The sequence below is a fragment of the Rattus norvegicus genome, chromosome 8 (genome assembly GCF_036323735.1).
Source record: "Rattus norvegicus strain BN/NHsdMcwi chromosome 8, GRCr8, whole genome shotgun sequence".
NCBI classification, from domain to species: domain Eukaryota; kingdom Metazoa; phylum Chordata; class Mammalia; order Rodentia; family Muridae; genus Rattus; species Rattus norvegicus.
In genome coordinates this window covers 74,413,488-74,431,442 of record NC_086026.1, presented here as the reverse complement: position 1 = coordinate 74,431,442, position 17,955 = coordinate 74,413,488, and the positions used below count along the sequence as shown (strand labels likewise).

The window sequence follows — 17,955 nt, the reverse complement described above, 5'->3', positions numbered from 1 at the left end:
GTCTTTGGTGGCAATGTGACCAGGTGTTTGCTTTTATACACAATTGTGCATTAGCCTTTGCCTCCTCTTGTTTTCAGAAAAATCTTTTCCGAGGTTGTTGTTCTATGAGCTAGTAATGGCCAATAAGAGAGTGACCTGTTCTTGCTGTGCATTTAGTGAATGCCATGAGCTGCCTCTGTTTGCTTTCTCGAATAATCTACTCCGGCTCTGTTGAAACAACTTCTAGCCCAGGGTCCGCTCAAGATGAAGCAATTCGTTTGCTTAGTGCAAACCATTTAAGGAATACTCACTCTCGTTGGTCCCTAAGGCAGGTTCTGGGCTCCTGGGCAGCTTTCCACTACTGTTCTGCCTCTTAGAGCGAAACCTACAGCTGATGAGTGAGTTTCAAAGGGTTGAGAACTCCACAGCAGTGTGTGTGTGTGGGGTGATCAAGTCTGCCTTCCCCTAGGACAAGGTGCACGGCCCTGTTGTCACATCAGTCTCTGGAGTTGCAGAGATGTGTACAGGGTGTGAACAGTAACAACCTCACTGGTGGCATTATGCTTGAGGTGAGCAGTAGGGAAGAGGTAGTGGGGAGTGGGGATTTCAGAATAGCACTGGGCAGCATCAGTACACAGCTCTGTCTCAGCTGCCATGGTCCTTAAAGCAAGTGTTCATTTAACAAGGTTTCTGTTGTATTCAGAGTACACAGCCAGTTTGGAAGATACTGTTTTTGTCAAGTGTCTGGTAGAAAGAAAGGTCATCCAAGGTGTGAGGTTGGGCCTTTTCCCACTTATTAGCTGGTGATCACATGGGAGTAGTAATATCTGATTCATAGGAAGGGTTCTTTCGATGTTTGAACTGACTTTAGAGGTTTACGTGAATTACATGGTTCTAGCATGCCAGCTAAGCATGTGGGGTTTATATGACCGAGATGCTAAGTCTTAGATGAGAGCTAGACTCGTGGAACACGGAAGCCGAACACCACCCATTAGCACACCCGTCTACATAAGAAACATTGTCACATGACCAGGATGGCTTTACACAGTCATTGAGAAAGGATGAACCGTTCAGAAAATCGGATTAGGAGAACTATTAATCCAGGCAGCAAAAAGATAAGATTTCTGCCTCTGGGCCGTTCACAAAAATCACTTTAAAGTGGGTTAAGGAACTGACCGTGTGAAGTGAAGTTGCTGAGGAAAATGGAGGAGACTGGTACTAGAAACACAGAAGAAGGTCATAAGAAGCAAAATGTAAGCCCTAGAGGAGAAGCTTGGCGAGCAAGGCGAGCTTGAAGAGTATACCTGCCCCAAATGCCCTGGCAAACACCTAGCATCTTTCATGAAGAACCGAGTAAGAGTAAGTGTGTTTTCCAGCAGACAAAAAGAAGAGATAATGAAAGCAGGTGAATGAATGTCCAGGACCCTGAAATGCTGCCTGTCTAGATTCAGGAATAAGCAGGGCCTATGAGAGCACACCTTTAATCCCAGAATTTGGGAGGCAGAGGCAGGTATCTGTGAGATTGAGGTCAGCCTGGTCTACATGGCAAGTTCCAGGTTAACCAGGGCTGCACAGAGAAACCCTGTCTCAAACTAAGGGAAAGATTACATTCACTTCGTGTGCTTATGCACCTGGGTGTGTGCTCAAGATTGAGACACAGTGCATTTGTGGAGGTCAGAGGACAACTTTCAGAGCTGGCTTTCCCCTTCTATCACCTGAGTCTGGGGAATAGACCTTGGTCAGGCTTGGCTATCATTCTGGCCCAACAGGAGGTATTTTTTTTTTTTTTTGGTTCTTTTTTTCGGAGCTGGGGACCGAACCCAGGGCCTTGTGCTTCCTAGGCAAGCGCTCTACCACTGAGCTAAATCCCCAACCCCCAGGAGGTATTTTTTTTTTGTTGTTGTTCCGCCAGCCCTCAGTGAGTCATCTTCAATACAGTTAGTTTGAGTATTAATTGGCATTTTTTTTTTTTTTTGCAGAACATTTTGGCAATGTCTGGTTGAGTTGAAGATGTACTTTAATCGCAACTGCACCAGTGTCTTTCTTACCTCCTTTTAAACCACAGACAAATAGAGCATAATGCCAATGGACATCAGTCATGGATGGCAGTGTTTGCTACAGTTTTCAGTGTTTGGCCAATTGCTTGAAACATTTCACAGTAAAACTCAGAAACTCTACACTGTTCATAACCACAAAACAAAACTACTCATAAAGCAGTACACTGACCTGGTCATTTGAATTGATTTAGGTCCAAGGCCATGGACTAGGTGCTGGTCACGGTATGCAGTATAAAGGGAGACCCGAGAAGGCAGAGGCAGACTGAATGGTCAGGGAAGGCCGAGTGGAGGAAATTAGGAGGTCTGAAGTGGATGGATAGAATGAGTTATGCAGGAGGCACGGAATAGGACTGGGCTTGTAACTCACTGGATACTGGACCGGTTGTAGGATGGATCCCCTTCATCACACACACAAAGAGACAAAGTAGCCAAACCTAGGAGGAAAAGAGGAACCCAGAGAGAGATACAACACCCTGACAAGTGCAGAGACTTGCACTGGGGCGTGGAGGGTTCCTGGGGAACAGAAAGGATATTAGTATGTGTGGGGTGTTGTAAGGAAAAGGAGAGGAGGTTGGAGGGTTTAAAGATGTGGGTCAGGGAGAGACTTGTTGCCATGGCAAGGAGTTTGCACTTCATTGTAGAGCTGTGGGAACTATTGAAGAGTTTTCAGCAGAAGCATGAGCCCTTAGAGTCTGTATTTTAAATTACTCAGGGGCTTGCTGCTACAGCTCAGTGGTAGTGTACTTGCCTATGATGTGGCAAGGGCCGACGTTTGAGTCCCAGCACTTTGGAGTGGTGGATTCTCTCCATCGCTATGTGGATCATTTCGAGGGAGATGTGAAATCCTCGAGGACCTCCTGCTTTCTTTCTTTTAGACAGGGTGACAAGTAGACCAGGCTGGTTTGAACTGATTCTGTGTCTAAGGGTGACCCTGAACTTTTTTCCTCCTGCCTCCACCTCTGGGTAGAATGATTGCAAGCATGTCTTTGGAAGACCATTTTTTTTCTTTTAAAAGTTTATTTGTACTTTATGTGTATGAGTGTGCTGTCTGCATGTATGTTTGTGCACCATGTGCATTCAGTGTCTATGGAAGCTACAAGAGGGCATTAGATCTGACACTGGAGTTTAGACAGTTTCTGAGCTGCCATGTAGATGCTGGGAATCACACTGACTTCCTCTGGAAGAACAGTGTTTGTAAACAGTGAACCATCCCTCCAGCCTCTAGAAGACTGGCAGACTCTGACTGGGAGCTCTGAAATCTCTCTACCTGGCTCAGTAAGTTACCATGGCGAGTTGCTGCCACACTAGCCCCACACGTCCAAATTCACACAGCTAGCTGGGGTGCACTTCTCACAGACCCATTCTTTGCAGCAGTACCTTTCTCTCTGGAACCCAGCTGAGTCGCTGCATGAAGGAAAATGCCACACAATCTTAGTTTAGAATCAACAGGTAACACAATAATCACCGGGCCCAGCAACTCGCATCCTAATTTGTAAGCCATTCTAAGTTAAATCCTCCGGTAGTCAATCCCAACAGATCCACCACCTGAACTGGGGGCCTCTGCTGCCTACATCGTCCTTCCTGTCCGAAAGGAAGTATCTTTCTTCTGCCTCCCCTCTTCCTCTCTCTGACCTGGAAGTCCCTGCCTACTCCTTGACCAGTGATTGGTCCCCTGAAATCTTTATTCATTCGGGGAAGGTTCTGCCACAGGTTTCATTTTGGGAAGGGAAGTAACCAGCAACTAGCTGTAGTGATTTGGTGTAAGCACAGAGGATCCATTGGTATTTTACTGAAATACCTAAGACTTTTTGGGCCCAAATCAAGAATCTCCCTTTGGACATAATAGTTTTAGACTCTTAAACAATTTCCAAATATGAGCTAGAAGAATTCAGGGCAGTATTTTGTTTTGAAAAGTAGAGTTTCATGATATCTTAGATTTAATTGATTACAAGATGCACCATTATTTTGTGTGTGTGTGTGTGTGTGTGTGTGTGTGTGTGTGTATAATGGTTATTTCTTCACCAATGAAATGATCCAATTTAGGCCAGATTAGATTAGAATAGGGTTTTTTGGGTAGCTGCTCACTGGCTCCAAGGATTGAGGTTAGGGGAGTTGTGGGAAGAGAAGGCTCGGGGGACAGGAGGGAGAAAAGGCGCACACAAAAGGAGAAGAGTAGGAAAAGGAGAGGAGGGGGGGCGAGAGAGAGAGAAAGAGAGAGAGAGAGCGAATGAGTGAGTGCACGTACGCGCGCGCGCACACACACACACACACACACACACACACACACACACACACACACACACACACACATGTCTGGGAGAACCTGGAGGGCAGGTCTGCTTTGATATGTAAAATATGGACCTCAGTTTGATATGTAAAATATGGACCTCAGTTTGATATGTAAAATATGAACCTCAGTTTGATATGTAAAATATGGACCTCATTGTATACATACACACACACACACACCCCACCCTGAGATAGGGTTTCTTTGTGCAACAGAGCCTTAGCTGTCCTGGACTCACCAGGCTGGCCTCGAGCTCAGAGCTCTGCCTGCCTCTGCCTCTTGAGTGCTAGGATTAAAGGTGTGCCTTGTAGGAGCTCTGGGTTATACAGAACTATTGATCTAAGAGCGACAAGGCAGGATGATTTTAGGCTTCTCAAGCAGCCTCTCAAGGACTGAGCCCAAACCCGTTTGCAGAGCTTTATTGTTACAAAAAGCATCTTTAGCAAATCAGTTTCTGTATAACAAAATTTATTTGTTCTCGGGGTTGTATTGAAAGAACCTTAAGCAATTTTTAGCCATACAGACACGTCCTGGTTTGCCAGGCATTCTGGAGACTGTTATGCAAAGGCTGTGAGAATCCTTTAAAAGTAAAACCCCATAAAAATCTCAGGCAGCAGTCAGTGACAAACGCTACCTCAGAGCTTAGGTGCCACCATTCCAGACTCATGCCAGATACAGTGGCTCTGCTAAAATTCTGCTACAGGTGCTCCACCACCGCTAAGCTGGATCCGTACTTTCTTTCTTTTTTTTTTTTTTTTTCTTTTTTTCAGAGCTGGGGACCGAACCCAGGGCCTTGTGCTTGCTCTACCACTGAGCTGAATCCCTAACCCCGGATCCGTACTTTCTTATACACCGGAGTGTTCATTTGTTTTTTAGCTAAACTGGTGGGCTTATTGCTGTCAGTGAACATCCCTGTGGGAAAGCATGGTGTTCAGTAAGTTGGTGTTTTTCTGTTTTTGTTTTTGAGACAGGGTTTCTCTGTGTAGCTCTGGCAGTTCTGGAACTCTTGTCTGTAGAGCAGGCTGGTTGAGATCCGACTGCCTCCTTTAGTGCTGGGATTAATGGCCACCACACCCAGCTCAGTAAGAGGTTCTTAGAACTAAGATGTGAGCTTCCATTGAGTGATTGGCAGGAAGAATCTGAAGTTTGTACTTCACAAGGACTTCTGCAGCTTCAGTATTCTGGGAACATCTCCAAGGAGATAACATTCAAGCAGAGCCCTGTATGTTAATAAGCTATAGACGGAGGCTGTAGGCTCAGTGGTAAGAGCACTGGCTGCTTCCGCAGAGGACCCAGGTTAAATTCCCAGCACTGCCATGGCAGCTGTCACAGTCAGGGTTACTATTGCTGGGATGCAACACCATGACCAAAGCAAGTTGGGGAGGAAAGGAATTTATTTGGCTTACACTTCCACATTGTAGCCCTTCACTGCAGGAAGCCAGGACAGGAACTCACACAGGGGAGGAACCTGAAGGCAGGACCTACTGCTGCTGCTGCTGCTGCTGGAGGGGAACTGTTTACTGGATGGCTCATCATGGCTTGCTCAGCTTGCTTTATTATAGAACCCAGAACCACCAGCCCAAGGATGGCACCACCTACATTGGGTTGGGCCCTTTCCCATCGATCACTAATTAAGAAAATACCCTACAACTATATCTTATGGAGGTATTTTTTCAATGAGGTTTTCTTCTCTCAGATAACTCTAGCTTGTGTCAAGTTGACAAAAAATTAACCAGCACTGTGGCTTACAACTATCTATAACTTCAGTTCCAAGGGGTACAATGTTCCCTTCTGGCCTTTGCAGTCACTAAACATACATATTATATATGCACATACATGCAGGCAAAATACACACAATTTAAAAAAAAAAAAAAAACAAGCCACAGGAGGACTGGGGTATTGCACAGTGGTAGAGTACCTGCCCAGCATGTGCAAGGCCCTGGGTTCCATTCCTGGTGTTGTAAAAGTAACTTTTATTCACCAGATGTATTGTCTCAGGGGCTTACTGCTGAATAAACTCAATCTTTCTAAGTTCTTTCTGAACTCTTGACTGGCTGGTTCAACTCAGCTATTCTGGCCCAAACTCCTCTCAAGCTGACTGATTCAAACTGGCTTCTCTCAGCTTCTGGCTGACTTGTTCTGCTTGGCCTTAAACTGACACTGGCAATTTGTTCTAGTCTCCTGGCTCCTTCTTGTTCACAGGTTCATTCTGTCTTCACCTGCAACCTGATTTTGTAAAACCGTCTTGGTAAAAAACTGCACTCTCTTTTTCCTCCCCACCCCTGCGGCTCTCTTAAGTTGCCTCTCTTTCTCTGCTCTTTTGAGAGTTGGGCTTATCCTATCTCTGACTCATTCTGTCAAATCTTTCTCTGATTCATCCCTTTGTCTGCTCCTCAATTAGGTGTCACCTTTCAAACATGGATTTCCTTCTACAAACTAATGTTACCTTTACTGTTTGGGATTAAAGGTGTGCACTAAGGGCATGTCTGTATTCCAGCAGAGGGATTAAAGGTGAGTCATTCCAGCCAGATCACACAGACCTAGAAGGTCTTTGGATATGTTCCCTTGTTTGTCAGAGCAACCATGTTGCTGGATTAAAATTTTTCCAGATGGCACTGAAAACAAAAGAGCCTTGTGAAATTGTGGGACTTACAGGGAGGGAAAAGCTACTGGGAAATCCTTCTGAGGACAGCAGCAGTGGATAAATTCAAGACCCCTCTCAGGACAAGTGGGGTAAAGTTAGAGGAGAGCTGGGCCGAGTCAGTCATCTTGGATCTTCATGTCCTGCATTCTGCCTGCATGAGGGCTCTTCTCTGGGACTTCCTGCAGAGCTGCTTCCTGGATGAGGATGAGGATGAGGATGAGGATGATTCCACAGGGGACGAGTGGCTCATTGGAAGGCTCATTTTCAGATCTTTGGAGGAGGCTCCAGAGCCTGGCAGCCCCGAGGGCGCCTCTGTATTGTGCTTCACGGCTTATTGCAAGGCAGCTTTTTAATCACCCTGGACACCTTGCCAAAGCCTAAACCAAATGAAAATACAGCTTTTGGTAGGGGAGAAAGACAGTGAAGGAGAAACAAAAGCACACGTTTCTGGCTGCACACCACACTGTGGGCCGGATTTGGCTCTCAGGATACCAAATTATGACAGAACACTGAGCGAAAACCGAAAGAGAGCAGCAGCAGCAGGAGCAGGAGCAGGAGCAGGAGCAGGGGCAGGGGCAGGGGCAGGGGCAGGGGCAGGGGCAGGGGCAGGGGCAGGGGCAGGGGCAGGGGCAGGGGCAGGGGCAGGGGCAGCGGCAGGAGCAGGAGCAGGAGCAGCAGCAGGAGCAGCAGCAGGAGCAGCAGCAGGAGCAGGAGCAGCAGCAGGAGCAGGAGCAGCAGCAGGAGCAGGAGCAGGAGCAGGAGCAGGAGCAGGAGCAGGAGCAGGAGGTTTGGGGTGCCCAGGCACTCTGCACTTGGAAAGCAAGCAAGTGAAAAAGAGCCAACAGAGGAGACAGAAAGAGTAGCCCAAGGCAGCTCTCTGAGATGTGTCCCAGAGGACATTTCAGTGGGATGTGGTCACCCGTGGCCAGTGCCTACGACAGGTTGAATAATCTGGGGTGGCTTGTCTACTGGGTTTAGCAGCATACATGTTTTTGATGGTCTTGACATCGGTGGTTTCAATAGAGTGTGGGAGTGGAGGCTAGATCATACAGATAAAAAGTAAACTTAATGGGTTGGGATGGAGTGCTTGCCAAGACCCTGGGTATAGTCACCAGTGTGGCAAAATAAGTAAGCTTAAGTTTATAACAAGGAAGAAGAGGAGAAGAAGAGATGACTATAGGTAACTGTAGTGACAATTTTGGGATTTTAGTTTCTTTCTTTCTTTTTTTTTTTTTTCTTTTGGTTTTTCGAGACAGGGTTTCTCTATGTAACAGCCCTGGCTGTCCTAGAACTCACTTTGTAGACCTAACTGGCCTCAAACTCATAAAGATCCACCAGCCTCTGCCCCCCAAGTGCTGAGATCAAAGGCATGTACCACCACCACTCGGTAAATTTTGGTTTCTTTAAAAACACAGAAATATAATGAGTCTGTTTTTGTTTTACTCCCAGGTGTGGGTGGGATGTGGGGCTTCAGACGGTCCCTAGCACTGCCTATGATTTACCTCGTGCTCTAGCAGGGGTGTGATCTTGCCAGCTGCACAGTTTCTGCAACTGTGTGATGTTTGTTGTTCTGGGGACTTGGCAGAGGGGATATAAATGGTAGAGCTCCTGAGAAACAGGCTGGGCTGTTGGCTGTTATTGGCTACAGTTTATTAAGTACAACAACAAGAAGAAATTAGATATCCTGAAGATGAAGATCAAATTTGCCCCAAGGAACTTGAAACCCTCAATCAGCAGGAATTAGTCTAACACTAATGTCACCGCCTTTCTGACCTCTGACTCTCTTTAGGGAATCTCTTTCCTTTCTGTTCATTTTTCTGTCTTCTCTAGTGCTAGGGGGCTGATAGGGTAAAAGAAAGAACAACCCACAAAAAGTGGCAAAGACCCTGCTACAGCAGCATGTCCATGTGATGTCTTCTACATGACTTCCTACTAAGGAAAGACCCCACCTCAAGTCTGGGCCAGAAAGAGCGGTCACCAGAGAGTGTAAGATCATGTCTGAAAGACACAGGAGCCGGTCTGAAGGATTTCCACTAGCCAAGTTGTTGGCAATTTGAATATTGAATAAGAATGGTAATGGATTTGGCAGAATGGATTAAAAAAGAGAATCTGAGCTAGGAATGTAACTGTGTGAGAGTGCTTGACTAGCATGTGGAGGACCGTGGGTTCGATTTTCCTTAACACTAAATAAAGAAATAAACTTTAAAAAAGTAAAAGAGAAAATCCATGCCCCTTTCTCTAGCAATGAAAAATACATTAACTTATGTGTAATGCTTCTGCCCAGGGATGCCCATGTTTTTTGGAAGGGCTGGTTCCCCAGCTGAACTCCACCTAGTATATACTAAAATCCCATAGTCCCAGAAGGAACGCTAGTGTCCCATCATAAACCATATGGCAGGCACACGTTAGGGAAGCCAGGTAGGTTTCCTGATGTCAGCCAAAGGCTCATCTTGGAAGCAGGGCCTCTCACAGGCTGCAGCTTCAGTCGTTGCGTTAGCTCCTGTGTACACAGGTTCCCTTCACACTCAGGCAGAGCCTGTGAGTGAGAAGGAAACCCTCTATGTGAAGGCCTGCTTGGTAGAAAGTTCACAAACTCTGCACTTACGTCAGAGGCTGTGGAAATGGGGTGAGTTGCTTTAATTTCATACCCTTAAACAATTACTGAGGCATTGGGGACATAGAGCCAAACATAACTGGCCCCTGCTATTAAGCAGTGTAGGTCCTGAGGGTCAGAGAAACTAATAAACAATAATTCCAAGACACTGTTGAGGGGCTGTACAAAGATGGACGCAGGGAGAAGCTGTCGATTAAGCTTCTGGAGGTAAGGGGGAGGAAGAGGCATTAATGTTGGCTCTAATTTTGAATATAAAGTGTCCTGCAGGCATAGACACTTAGGTGTTTTAAGAGGAGGAAGAGAGCAATGAGGTTGTGTTTACTAAGGTCAGCATCCCGTATGTTCTCCAACTTAATGCCCAGAACAGTCCTCAAATGTGGTTTTGCTTGTTTGCTTAACTTTTCCTCCCACATTATTTAGTGTGCGTGCGTGCGTGTGTGTGTGTGTGTGTGCGTGTGTGTGTGTGTGTGTGTGTGTGTGTGCATATTGTGTATGTGTATGTTAGGGCACATGTTTAGAGGTCAGGAGACAACCCAAGGTGTTGGTTTTCTCCTACCATGTGGGTCCTGAGGATGAGACTCCAGTCTTTACTGTAAGTACTACCCAGAGCTATCTTACTGGGTAATATTATTATTTTAAAATCACAGTGATTGAAGCGTTGTGGATTCGAAGGTGGCTGAGAGAAGAAAATAAAAATGATCAAGATAAGATGAACCCAGGTCTAGTTGACTTCAAGGCCATCTTTTGCTCCTTTTCCTAGCCATGCGCTTTTGCGCTTTTCTTTTTTTTTTTTTTTAAAGATTTATTTATTTATTATATATATAAGTACACTGTAGCTGTCTTCAGATACACCAGAAGAGGGCATCGGATCTCTTTACAGATGGTTGTGAGCCACCATGTGGTTGCTGGGAATTGAACTCATGACCTCTGGAAGAGCAGTCGGGTGCTCTTAACCGCTGAGCCATCTCTCCAGCCCTACCTTTTTTTTTTTTTTTTTGTTCTTTTTTTTTCGGAGCTGGGGACCGAACCCAGGGCCTTGCGCTTCCTAGGCAAGCGCTCTACCACTGAGCTAAATCCGCAACCCTTGCGCTTTTCATAGGCAAAAGTTTATTCTTGTTTTAGGAAAAAGGCTGGTTCGTGCTAATCAGCCTCTCTGTTAAAAACAAAAGCATCAAATAAAAATACTAGAAACACTTCAGGGCTAGCCTGGTCTACACAGTGAGTTCTAGGTCACCCAAGGCTCTGTGTGAGACTGTTCTCTCTCTCATACACAGAAAGAAACACACAAACACACACACACACACACACACACACACACACACGAGAGAGAGAGAGAGAGAGAGAGAGAGAGAGAGAGAGAGAGAGAGAGAAACAAACACACGTGGAGACAGGGAAAAGTAGAGGGAGAGAGGGGCAGAGAGAGGTTGAGAAGTCAGAAAAAGCTTTTGCCCAGAGAATGTCTGTTCAGCTAAGTGATCATGGACTTCAGTGCTGGCAGACCAACAGGGTGCTGGGTATTAGAGCTTAATTAAGATTAGAGTTCCCAGAGGCATGGCATGTAATTTCTTCCTTATGATCTGTCCCTTAGATCAAAACTCAAGATCTGCCAAATGTGTGACTGTCACTGGGAATCTCTCCCTGCACTTAGGTCAAGGTAGCTAGAAGCAAATTCACCTTCCTCCCTAACTGTTGTTTACATCAGGCAGACCCTTAAGCCATGACTTCATGTTCAAGTAGCCAAGCCAGTGGGATCTTTCAGTCCTTGTAGGAGTAAGCATATGTCTTTAATGCCAGCACTTGGGAGCCACAGGCAGGTAGATCTCTGTGTGTTTGAGACCAGCCTGGTCTTTCTGGTCAGGGACAACCCCTGTTTCAGTAAACAGACAAACAAACAGACAAACAAACAAACAAAAGCTTTTCCAGCCCTTAATGTAGCTCCATAGTGCAGCTGTGCTGCTGTCATTAAAAACTTTAGGCCAACTCTGTTGATTCTGTTGTTTGTTTGTTTGTTTTTTGAGACAGGATTTCTCTGTGTAATAACCTTGGCTGTCTTGGAACTAGCTCTATAGATCAGGCTGGCCTCAGACTCACAGAGGTCTGCCTGCTTCTGCCTCCTGAGTGCTGGGATTAAAGGCATACACCACCATGCCTGGCTATTTTAATTGTTTTATGTATATATGGTCAGTGTACCACATGTATGCCTGGCTCTTGAGGAGGCCAGAAAAGGCCATCAAATCCCTTGGAACTGGAGTTACAGATGGTTGTAAGTCACCATGTGAATGCTGGGAATTGAATCAGCGTCCTTTGGAAGAACAGCTGGCACTTTTTAACCAATGGGCCATTTCTTCAGCTCTGCATAAGCCTTTTTTTTTTTTTAAACTGAAAGATACTCTTCCATGACCACCACCTTTGGAGAGGCTAAACCTAACATGCACAGTGTTCAGCTGGGAAGGACCCACCCTATTATGGCTGAGTTAGGACTTGAAATCTCTGGCTCACAAACATGTTTAGCCAACTACTTAGCTTGTAGTATGACCAGATATGTCAGCCTTGTTTGGACATACCTGTCTGAGGAGAGAAAAATGAGGCTACCCAAACCTCTTTTTGTTTGCCATGCAATGGAATTAGAGTATGTGGAACACAAGAAAAGACCTAACTCTAAGGCATCTCAGAACTGTATAGCTTTCTATGATAAGTAGCATATTTATATAGAAGCCTATTTCTTGGGCTGGGGACTATAGCTCAGTAGTAGAGAGCACTCTCCTAGCACGCACAGGGCTCTGAGTTAGGTTTCTAATATGGTGAAAAACCAAATAAAACAGAAGAAAACAAAAAAGCCTTTTACTGGGAACCCCACACACCCCAGATTACGGCCCTTCACCTTTTCAGTGGTCAGTGTGAGAACAGTCATCCTTGCCCTATTTCATGGAAGAGGAGTTCCTTCTGGGATAAATCTTTTCTTTCTATCGGTTTTGAAAATATAGTAACAGAAGATGAGGGCCTTGTTCCCAGCCCAGCTCCTCCCACAAGTGAGTTCTTGGGAGATTGGGGTAGATATTGCTGCTCTTGCATAAATCCAGTGAATCAAGGCAGGGTCTTCTGTGTGTCCTCAGCACTGGGGTCCATGTACTTGAGCAGATACTGTGGTTTAAGCTTTGATCTTATGCTTCCCCACTGGGTCTGTGCCTTCTAATTTTCTGGAGATCTAAAGTACTGTGTAGTATTTGGGAGAGTGGCCAGGGCTCAGGAATGTACTTGGAAAGCTGTATCGTGGTGCCCTGGCATATAACTGCCTGCAGTCCTGTTTTGGATGAGGTTTTAGTTCTGTCTGTCCTCCTGTCTCAGAGACTGTTCACAGTCTGGCTTATCTGTGTGAAGCCATTACTTCTACCCAGGAGGTTGTTCACTGAAGCTCGACATTCATCAGGGTTTCTCCCTCCCTTTCTCTGGCTGCTCTTGGCTGTGCATAGAGCATGTGTGTGCCCATTGACCTAGTACACCAGTTCTCCAGGCTTCTCTCTGCCTTGGTGATTTCCTTCGGTGAGTGAAAGAGCACAGAGAGCTGAGAGTCAAGCAGAAAAGCAGATGACACTGGGACGCAGCACCTCTCGCAGAGCCACCTTGAGTCGTCAGTAGGAGGTGGGCTTTTCTCCAGTGGAAAAATGTTTAGTTTTACTTTAGGCTGCTGAAGGTGTGCATTAAACCCGTTTCTGGGGATAAATGAGAAATTGGGAAAGTTTTGAACCTGATTCTCCTTTTCAGTTAGAAGTTGAGGGAATCTAGGGTCGGAGGCTGATAGACCCACAAATTGATTTGTTGACTCTTGTGAGCCCAGCCCTGTTGTAATTCTGTCCTCATTTTGGTACAAGGCTCTCACCCTGTTCTAAACCATCTGTTCCCATGGTGCTTGTTCGCTTCTCAACTTGAATAACCCTTAACTGCCTGTCCGTGCTCTAGGCCTGCTTCTGTGCTACCTTCTCACAGGAAGTGAGTCATTGGTTCCACTGGGTGCTCAGGGATCTGTCTGTTCCCTCATTCACCTCACATAGCTCCTTGCCTGCCTAGCCATCATCGTAATGGACTGATTCATAGCCTGATCGTTCTGCAGAGTTAGAGCAGTTTAGAGTCCTTGGAGGGGGTAGCAGTCAGTGAGGTACCCGTAGACACAGATCCCTCACTCTTAGAGGGGAGGCATAGGGTAGGAGGTCAGTCTCCAGGAGGAGGAGGGGAAGAAACTTCTCCTTTACTGTAATTTCTCCATATTAAAATGTCTCTTGTGTCTCTGGTGTCTTTTCACAGAACCCTGCTATCAGCATCTCAGAAAATGTGCTGCATTTCAAAGGTTAGTATCTGGGCAGATGCTTGGAGCCCTCTGCATAGATCAGAAGGCAGTTTCTCTTTTTTTTAAAAAAATAAAAGTAATCTTTCTTTCTTTCTTCCTTTCTTTCTTTCTCTCTTTCTTTCTTTCTATCATTTGTCTGTCTGTCTGTCTGTCTATCAATGTACGTACCTATCTTACCTATTTAGTTTGTTTTTGAAATAGGCTCTCCCTATGTAGGCCTGGCTGGCTTTAAACTCAGAGATCCACCTGCCTCTGCCTCCCACGTGCTGTGATTAAGGGCATGTGCCACCATACTTTGCAAACATATTAAAACTGTGTATACGTGTGTGTATATATGTATGGTATGTATGTATGTATATGCATGACCACAAAGGTCAGACAAGTGTGTCAGATTTTCTGTAACTGGAGTTACAAACGGTTGTGAACAGATATGTGGGTGCTAGGAACTGAACTCTGGTCCTATGTAAGAGAACCAAGAGCTATTTATAACTGCTGAGCTGTTTCTCCATCCATCCTCAATAGTTTTGTTTTGTTTTTTTTCAGAGCTGGGGACCGAACCCAGGGCCTTGCGCTTGCTAGGCCAACCCCCCCCCCTTTTTTTTTTTAATCAGAGTATTTGGAACATGTAGATGGCTCTCTTACAGTCAGATATTACTGTGCCATATCAGTGGCTGTTTACATCTGTGATCCAAGTTGAAATAGAACCAGTGACACAGTACACAGACACACATGCAGGCAAACACACACATAAAATAAGTGTATAAACCTTCAGTTTCTTAAAAAACAAGCAAAGAGACAACTAAAATGGAGACAAAGGTGGACAGCTTATTACGTGTGTGCTGAGGAAGGCGGTGGGGGTGGGTGGGGATCAACCCCAGGGCCTCCCAAATGCTGAATAACGGCTTCACCACTGAGCTGTGTCTTCAACCCAGTGGAACGTGTCTTTCCCTTTTTTTTTTTTTCTTTTTTTCGGAGCTGGGGACCAAACCCAGGGCCTTGCAAACACTCTACCACTGAGCTAAATCCCCAACCTCATGTCTTTCCTTTTTTAAAAGGATTTTTGAGACATGGTCTTGCTGTGTAGTCCAGGATAGCCTTGAGCTGTACATCCTGCCCCAACCTTGTAAGGGTCGAGTTATAGGCCTGTGTCCACCATGCCCAGGTGACAGGTTTTTTGAGACTTTGTTGTTCAGATGGTGTCTGATTCCAAGAATCTGGCCCATGTTTTTTCTGTAGCTCCTCAGTAGGCTTCTTGCTGTGCTCAAGACACTGGGCCTGTGTTCACAGATAAGTCTCCTTCCTTTCTTGCCATTCTAGTTTTCTAGAGTTATTGTCTGTTTTTGTTTTTGTTTTTTAAATGGCACCTCAAGTAGTCCAGGCTTGCTTCAACCTTGCCCTGTAGCTGAGAATAAAAAATAAACCTTCAGCACCTGACTCTACTGTCTTTACCTCCCAAGTGATGTCATTCCGTGTGTGAGCCAGCCCTGGCTTCCCGGGGTTATTGGAAAGTGAAATTTCTGTTTCGCCTGTAATTCCACCCACCCTGCTATGTTTCCATGAAATTACAGTCTAGCTTTGTTCTGTTTTCCAAGAGTTGTGCTGGTATTGTATGCTTAAGGATTCAGCCTATGAACTGTTCTACTTTAAGGAATGTATGGATTTAGAATATAGTTGCCACTTACAGCAAGTGTTAGGCAGGTTGAACTAAATGGCCAGAGGAGGGAAGAGAAACCCAGAGGGAACCAAGAGAAAGCAAAGAGTAGAGGAGGAGTGTCCTGTGGAGTCTCTGGGTCTAGTGGTCATTGGCACTGGACCAAGAGAGAGTCACGTCACAGCTTAGGGATGGAGTGACTACCTCCAGGATTGTTCTCAGCTCTGCCCGTCCTCTGCCCTGTTGCATTTGGGACTGCTAAAGGACAGGCAGGCTTCTGCCTTCATTCTGTCCCTGGATGGAAGGTTTTAATTTAAAGTCATCTTTGAGTTAGTGTTCTCTTTGTCTCTGTCTCTCTTAACCTTTCTCTTTCTCTCCCCATACCTCTCTCTCTTTGTACTGGGACTTGAACCCAGGGCCTGATGCATGCTGGCAGATAAGGACCTCTGAGCCACACCCAAGTCCTGCAGCCTGTCTTAACCCAGTCAGGATGGCACAGATACCTGATGTTTTTTCTACTCAGGATTTAGAATAAAAGTAAATGGGAAAGTTAAATTTTACATATGTGCCCCCTTTGGGCCTTTCTCCTCCTCCTCTTCCTCTTCTTCCTCTTCCTCTTCTTCCTCTTCCTCTTTTTCTCCACCTTCTTCCTCCCTCTTCTTCCTTCTCCTCCTCTTCCTCCTCCTTGTTCACCTTTTTGCTGCTGTTGTACTGGGGGTAGCAGGCCGTATGAAGGTATCTTAAATGGTCCAGAGCAGCCTGTCCGTAATCGTGTAGCGCTCCTTTGCCCACAGTCTGGCTTATTCAGCGGTTGGCTAGCTCTGCCCTCGTGCTCCCATGCTCCCACACTTTTGATGGGAACTGTTAACTTTTGCCTTCTTTTCCAAAGCACTGTAGCTGGCTGGGTTTGGGGTGGCCTTACTGTGCTTAAATTCACAAAATCCACATTTCTTTCATTTGCAGCTCAGGGACACGGTGCCAAAGGAGACAATGTCTATGAATTTCACCTGGAGTTCTTAGACCTCGTGAAGCCAGAGGTATGTTCTCTGCTTTCTTGTAACCGTTCCACTTTAAGAAGTGTGTACTAGTAGTTAAGTGACATGAAGGGGAGCAGTGGGAGTGATGCTGTTGCGTTTGGAACAGACACGGTTGTGGTGGAACAAATGCTGCTGTGTTTAGCTGCCGAGGAGTGGGAGTGCCGGAGAGCCAGGGCATCAGGGCTGCATCTGGGCTTGGCCATCATTTGTGATATGAACGTCCATTTTTTTCCCTCATGAGTTAGATAAGGGCTCAGATGACATCTCTAGCTCGCTTCCAGGTCTGGTATTCTCTTATTCTAGTGATGGCAGAGGAGAGTCAGGCAATAGCTGTTGAAGCCCTCACTGTAAGGTTTTCATGAGCATAGAAGCAGTTTCCTTCTTTTAGCGTTAGGTTCATACTTCTTGCCTTGATCTATGAATCTTCTTGTGCAGGAGCTCATTCTGTGGTGGCTCAAATAGTCAGCCCCGGCGTGGGTGCTGAGAATTTGTCATGGGCTTCCCATAGAGGCAGAGTGAGAAGCCAGAAAAAGACACTGCTGTTCTTACCAGCTGCTCTTTCCAGGAGCTCTTGGTTGAGGATGTTCTCCACGTATCATGGCTTGTAGCAGCAGGGACGGAAGAGGGAGACACCATGCAGCTTCTCTGTGAAGCCACACAGCACAGTGCAGTCAGTGCCGGGAAGGAGTTCTAACTCTGTCGCTTTCTCTCCCAGCCGGCATACAGGCTGACCCAGAGGCAGGTGAACATCACAGTCCAGAAGAAGGGGAGTCATTGGTGGGAGAGGCTCACCAAGCAGGAGAAGCGCCCACTGTTTTTGGCCCCTGACTTTGATCGCTGGCTGGATGAATCTGATGCAGAAATGGAGCTGAGAGCCAAGGTGAGCAGGCTAAGCCCTCACTATTGAAGATGAGCTCCTGAGGGGTTGATAGGATGGGGACACGTTACACACTGACTCAGGCTTGCACATGGCTGTAGATGCTCATCATGTAAGTGTGGTAGGCGTCACTCGGGGTTCAAATGCTGTTATCTCAGGGCCAGGTTAAGGTGATGGGGTCTCAGGGAAGGTAAAGTACCATTCTTAGCACATGTCAAAGGTACAGAGTCAAAAGTCTCAGAACTGATGACACAAAGCTTGGGCCTGCTGGCCAAGACAGTGTTTGTGGGGTCCTGCTCCCACCCTCTGTGCTCTCTGGAGGGAAGTCTGTCCAGGCTACACTTTCAGAGTAGGGAGTTTTGTTTCCATATCCTTTGGAAATTTTCTGCATGAGAAATTCACGTGTTCCCTCCCATTTCTTTACTGAATCGTTTCCAGTGTCTATGCTTAGGATCGTAATCTCACAC

At 46.0% G+C, this 17,955-nt stretch overlaps 1 protein-coding gene across 2 annotated transcripts in view; it reads left to right on the top strand.

Annotated features, from left to right (window-relative positions):
* Hacd3 (3-hydroxyacyl-CoA dehydratase 3) overlaps window positions 1-17,955 on the top strand; it is a 37,260-nt gene that overhangs the window by 2,258 nt on the left and 17,047 nt on the right. For both annotated transcript variants that reach the window (XM_063265158.1, NM_001106831.1), the window contains exons 2-4: window positions 13,881-13,923; window positions 16,538-16,611; window positions 17,327-17,491. In XM_063265158.1, the coding sequence (XP_063121228.1) occupies window positions 17,474-17,491 (18 nt within the window). In that variant the 5' untranslated portion in view covers window positions 13,881-13,923; window positions 16,538-16,611; window positions 17,327-17,473. The remainder of the gene's footprint in view (window positions 1-13,880; window positions 13,924-16,537; window positions 16,612-17,326; window positions 17,492-17,955) is intronic.